Below are 6,000 nucleotides of genomic sequence, written 5' to 3'. Positions count from 1 at the left end.
CAATCACAAGCCCCGAGGCGCCTCCTGACTACTAGACACTGTTTACTAACAGAGAGAAGCTGGGGAATAAGGGGTGTGACAGCTCTGGGGAGGTCAGAGAAAGGGAGGCTAGGATGGCGCGTGCGCACGGAGGGAAGTGGGCGGAGCCCAGGCTCAGGTCTCACCAATCGGAGGAGCCACACTGCTCCCTCTCCTGCTTCCCCGCCAAGCAACAACAATTTGAGGAGCGGGGCGGGAGGCTCGTGAAACGTCAGCGGGAATTGGCCAATGGGAGCCGGCGCTGGCAGACGCGCGCACCTCGCTCCCAATAGACGACGCCGGCCCCGATGGCTCCCCTACCTTGCTGGCTGTGGGCGGAGCGGCCTGGAGGAGGCGGCCGTGGTGCAGGGGGCGGCTTGGTTGCGCGGTACTAGCGGTGCCCGCCGAAGGGGGAGGAGGCGGAGGCGCGAGCCGCGCGGACAGAGCGGGAAAGAGACTCGTCTCGGCGTCCGAGTTGTGGAGCTGCGGCGCGCGCCCCGGGCCCCCGGGGCTGCAGCCGGGACCGTGAGGGGACGGGCGTCCGCTGTCTCCCGGGTTTCCTTCGGAGCGGCGCGCGGGATCGGAGAAAGCGAGGAAGATGGAGGAGGAGGGCAGCGGCGGCGGCGGTAGCGGCGCCGCGGGCGGCAGCGGGGACGGCTGCGACGGCGGCGGCGAGCGGCTCCTCACGGTCAAGCACGAGCTGCGGACCGGTGAGCGTCCCCGCCCGGGGCTGGCGGGGCCAGGCGCACGGCGGGGGGGGGGGCGCGCCGGGGGCCCGCGGGGGGGGCTTTCTACCCCCCGCCCCCTGCCGCACGGGCTGGGGGCGCGGGCCGGGGCCGCCGTGCCGAGGGGCGGGGCCGGGGCGGGGCCTCGCGGACGGGGCGGGAGCCGGGGGGGGTGGTGAGGGGGGTCCCGGGATGACCGGGGCGCGCGTCCTGGGGAGGCGGCCCAAAGTTTCCTCGCACCAGGTGTCGTCGGGGCACCGGCGGCGGCTCTGGTCTCGGAGGATGCCTTAGCGCTCCGTCCCCTCCACCCCCCCCTCCGGTGACGCGGCTGTCGCTGCCCGGGGTCGGGAGCGAAAGGTGCGCCTCTCCCAGAGCGAGGTGAGAGCGATCGGTGTGGGGCGAGCCGCGCCTCGCCTCCCTTCTGCCGGCCTTGAGGGGGTCCAGGTGAGGGCTCGAACCCGCGCCCACGGGGCCACCGTCCCGGGACAGCTAAGTGGGTCGCAGGGTTGTTTGTGGGGCTTGTGATGAGGCCGGTCTCCGGCGAGAGCCCGGGGCCGAGTGCGTGGCCTCGGATGTCTCGTGAAGGTCTCTGAAGATGCGGGCTCCATCCGTTTGAAGCTCTGGCTGAAAGGGAGCAACTTACTATTATTACTAGCAGGCTTGAGCGCTCACAGTCCTCATGTTTGAGAGCCCCAGAGTTGCCCCAAGCCCCATCCTGGCTGCATTACTTTTCTATTGTATCCGTCTGGGGGCGTTGAGATAGATGTGTGAATGCTGACCCCAGACCCATCAATACACTTCAGATGAATTTTATTTATTTTTTGACAGCCTGGCTTTGGCCTATTGGAATATTTTTTTATTATGCAGACACAAAGCTTAAATGGCCGGTTTTCAGTTGTACACCTAGTTCACCTTACCTTGTCTCTGCACCGGATTGTAAAGGTAGCTCTGTTCTACAGTTGTTTTTTTTTTTTTTTTTTTTGTAATTTCTAATGAGATCACATATTAGCATTCCATTGGCTGCCAGTCTAGTGACTTTATATAAGAGATGCTAAACTTATGCTTACTCCATTCAGCATTTTTAAAACATCATATTTTTGATCATTTTGAGTCACTCTATAATATTTTTGAGTGCCTAACATTTTGTATAGGTTCCATTGGTTTAAGCTTTCTCTCAGGTTAATTGACAAGTGTGTGTGTGTGTGTGTGTGTCTGTGTGTCTTGGGGCCTGAACTCAGGGCCTGGGTTCAGTCCCTGAGATGTTGTGCTCAAGACTAGTGCTCTACCACTTGAGCCACACCTCCACTCAGCATTTTGTTGTTAAGAATCTCATGGATTTTTCTGCCAGCACTGGCTTTGAATTGTGATTCTCAGAGCTCAGCCTCCTAAATAGCTAGGATTACAAGCATGAGCCAGCAGCACTCAGCTCAATTGATTTTTTAAAGCTATTTTAGTATCCATATATCTAGTATTAATATCTGATTTACACCAGAGTGGGTGTGAAGAAGTGCTTTCTGGTGTAAACATTTTGTAAATTTTTTTCCTTATCTTACATAATGATTCACTCCTTAGTATATGTAGAATCATACAATACAGAAAAGGCTACTTAAAGTCATACACTCCTCAGTCATTGACTATGATGCAACAGGAGACTTTTTTTTTGCTCAGTGACCAGGAAGCAACACACTGCTCAGTTTCTGGGTTTTGAAAATAATGCTAGCTCTATAGAAAACAATGAGTATTGCTTTATTTTTTTTTCTGTTCCCTACTAACTGAATCATCACCTTCAAGTTTGCATTTTAGAAATTTTTCTGATGGATGAAGAGGTTTTACTGAATTAGTACTGTTAGCTGTCAAAGGAAATGAACACTCATTTCGATTTTTTTGCCAAACACTTGAACAACTGCCCGGATGTAGTGGTCAAAAGCACTGTTAAAATATAAACTGAGAGAACTGCTCATCTTCAGCCAACTGTGTGAGCTCTTCTCAGCACATGATGCTATAATAGGCTCCATAGTAATTTGATCTGATGTGGTCCCTTCTCGACATGTGAACAGTATAAGATCATATCAAGTTGGTAGTTGGTGATAACCCATTTGTGCAGAATGTGATTGAATGCCATGGAAGGAACAACAACAACAAAAGCAATAAAAGCCAATGTAAGGATCTGGAAATTGCTCCAGTTATATGAACCAAATAGCATGACTTGTCTGGACATGGCATTGGAAGACAGCAAACCTCAGCTCTGCCACTTAGCAGCTGTATAGACTTGAGCAGCTCACTTCACTCTTGCAGACTTACTTTTATCAGCAAAATGCGAAAATTGAATGAGACGTTGGAAAAATGCTAAGCAGGTTATTTTGTCACTCAGGGTTGCTGGCTAAATATAAATCCAAAAATCACTCCAAACAGTATTGATGGCAATGGTGTGTTGTGTTTGTGTGTGTGTGTGCGCGCGTGTATGTATGTGTATTAGTCTAGTGTAATTTGGAATAGAAAACACTTGTTGGGCTATTATGTCACACAGCTTTGTTATATTGTCTTTTCTGTGTACGTCCTGCCTTTTCAATCAAGCAGAGTGTAAACTCTTTGTAATCCTTGCTGTTGTCTAGCCTCCTCAGGAACACTTAACACACAACACTATGAAAAAATCATTCACTTGTCTGTGTTAGACAGTAAGGTCCTTGAGTGCAGACAACAAGTACCTTTTCTAGTTTATAGCTCTTGGCATATGGTAGAGAATCTGATAGTTGTTGAATGAATTCACCCAGAATGAAAATGTAGGAACAGATCTAATAGTTTATTGTAGTCTAATAGTTTATAGTTAGGACCTTGATAAATTGATGATGGATTGTGAAAGCTGGAGAATGTATAGCATTGGATCAAGAAGATCAATTAAACCTAAATTCTTGAGTACTTTCTGTTTTCTAAGTTAGATGGTATTGATGTTACCAAAAATGACTAGGAAAATACTCTGCTTTGGCAGTAGAAGGAGCCATATAAACTAGTGATTAGCATGTATTATCATAAGTATTATAATGGAGAGATAGATAAAGTCTAATGCTAGCATAAGAGAGATTTGGTCCTTTATCTTTTAAATGATCAAATATAGCTGTTGAACAATGAAAAGGGTAATATTATTAGAGGGATTATTGGGTTATCTTACCCACTCATTTATTCAATGAATACTTTTATCATTTCCTCTGTAATGGATGCTCTTCTGATACTGGGGTTAGATAAATACAGCCTCTCCACTGGAAGAATAGCTGCACTAGGAGTCATTAGAACAAGAGACCTCTTAGTCTGTCTATGTGATGGCTTAATTCTCCATTGCTGTCCAACTTTTTCTACATGGGAAAGATCTTGCTGCTGGCAGCTCCCAGGTACTGGAAAAGACAATGTCCCTTTCTCAGTTTCTGTTATGAGAGTCTCAGGGGACTTGCTTGGCTTGTTTTTGGTCAGGTGTCTACTTTTGCTTCATTCAACTAAAGTCAGATGATGGGAATATGGTCCCTAATATGACATTAGCTACAGTAAATATATGAGTGGGGGTCAACTAAACTTAGAGGAGGAAGAACTACTAGAAACATATGTTCTTAGATTTTTCTGTCATTAGAGAGAGAGCCTAACACTGAGGACATTTGAACAAGGCTATCTGTTGTGCAGTAACAGCACAAATGGTTTAAAACAGCGTAATTTCTGAGGGTCAGGAATTTGGAGTTGCTTAGCCTGATGGTTATGTCTCTGGGACACTCATGAAGTTGCAGTCAAGACAGGACTGTAGTTACAGAAGATGCACCAAGGCAGGAAGTTCCCCTTCTAAGATGGCGTACTTGTGTGCTTTGGGCAGGATTCTTTAGCTCCTTGTCACATGGACCTTTGCATAGCGCTACTCAGATGTCCTCATGGCATAGTAGCTGGTTTCTCCCAGAACAAGTAATCCAAGAGACACAAAGTGAAAGCTGTAGTATGCTGCTTCCTCCTCTACTTCCTCCTCATCCCTGTCCTCCTCCTTTCTTCTCTCCTTCTTCTTCCATTTTTTTTTTCTTTTTGCCAGTCCTGGGCACTGTCCCTGAGTTTCTTTTTGCCCAAGGCTAACACTCTATCATTTGAACCACAGTGTCACTTCTGGCTTTTTCTGTTTATGTGGTACTGAGGAATCGAACCCAGGGCTTCATGCATGCTAGGCAAGCACTCTACCACTAAGCCACATTCCCAGCCCTGCTTTTTCTTAAAGAGCTTTATGGAGATGTAATTTGTGTGCCACACAAATCACTGTACAAGTCCACAGATTTTAGCATCATTACAGAGATGTATAATCATCACTACAATCTAATTTTGGAATAGTTCCATTGCTGTAAAAAGAAACTACATACCCATTAGCATTAGTTATATTCATACTACTCAGCCCTAGCTGTAGGCAATCAACCACTGATCTCTTTTCTATCTTCATATATTAGCCTATAATAATAGCATCTCGTTATAATGTGATTATATAATTGTGGTCTTTAGTGACTGGCTTCTTTCACTAAACATTGTTTTCAAGATTTATCCACATTGTAATTTATGTCAACACTTCCTCTTTTTGTGATTAATGAATTGTATTACAGTGTAATAGATATAACATTTTGTTCATCCCTTCTTCAGTTGATTGATATTCTGTGTGTCTACTAATGAATGATATTGTTAAATACGTTTGTGGACAGAGTTTTATGTATACTTATGTCTTGGGAATTTACTGACAGTAAATTTTTTGGGTCATATGGAATTTATATTCTCTTCTGTAAGAAACAGCCAAAGTGTTTTTCATTTCTACCACCAGTGTATGGCAGCTTTGTTTTCTCTACAAGCAGAGCTAACACTTGTTATTGTCTCACTGCTTCTACCATCCTAAGAGGTTTTTCCATTATGATTGCGATGCACATTTCCCTAATTATGTTAAACATCTTTTCAGATACTTATGCTTACCTTTTGCCCATTTTTCAAGTTGGCCAATGTGTCTATTGAGAATATTTATTCTAGTTATGTGAATAGTTTATTCAGATAGAGGGTCACAGTTATTTTGTTCCATAAAGCGAGTTGCCCTTTCATTTTTTCCTCCTCTTTTTTTTTCTTGTCTTTTTTGATGGAGACCAGTGAAGCAAAAAAGTATTTTATTTTTCCAGTCTTGGGCTTGAACTCAGGGACTGGGCACACTGTCTTTGAGCTCTTTTTGCTCAAGGCTAGCACTTTACCACTTGAGCCACAGAGCCACTTC

The 6,000-nt window shown here is 46.0% G+C and overlaps 1 protein-coding gene across 2 annotated transcripts in view; it reads left to right on the top strand.

Annotated features, from left to right (window-relative positions):
• The first annotated feature begins 399 nt into the window (after positions 1-399).
• The window catches only part of Rps6ka5 (ribosomal protein S6 kinase A5), a 132,834-nt gene continuing 127,233 nt past the window's right edge, over positions 400-6,000 (top strand). For both annotated transcript variants that reach the window (XM_048361744.1, XM_048361743.1), the window contains exon 1: positions 400-728. In XM_048361744.1, the coding sequence (XP_048217701.1) occupies positions 617-728 (112 nt within the window). In that variant the 5' untranslated portion in view covers positions 400-616. The remainder of the gene's footprint in view (positions 729-6,000) is intronic.

The sequence above is a fragment of the Perognathus longimembris genome, chromosome 14 (assembly GCF_023159225.1).
Source record: "Perognathus longimembris pacificus isolate PPM17 chromosome 14, ASM2315922v1, whole genome shotgun sequence".
Classification (NCBI taxonomy): Eukaryota; Metazoa; Chordata; class Mammalia; order Rodentia; family Heteromyidae; genus Perognathus; species Perognathus longimembris.
Note: the sequence above shows the minus strand (reverse complement) of the source record. Positions and strands in the feature narration are given on the sequence as shown.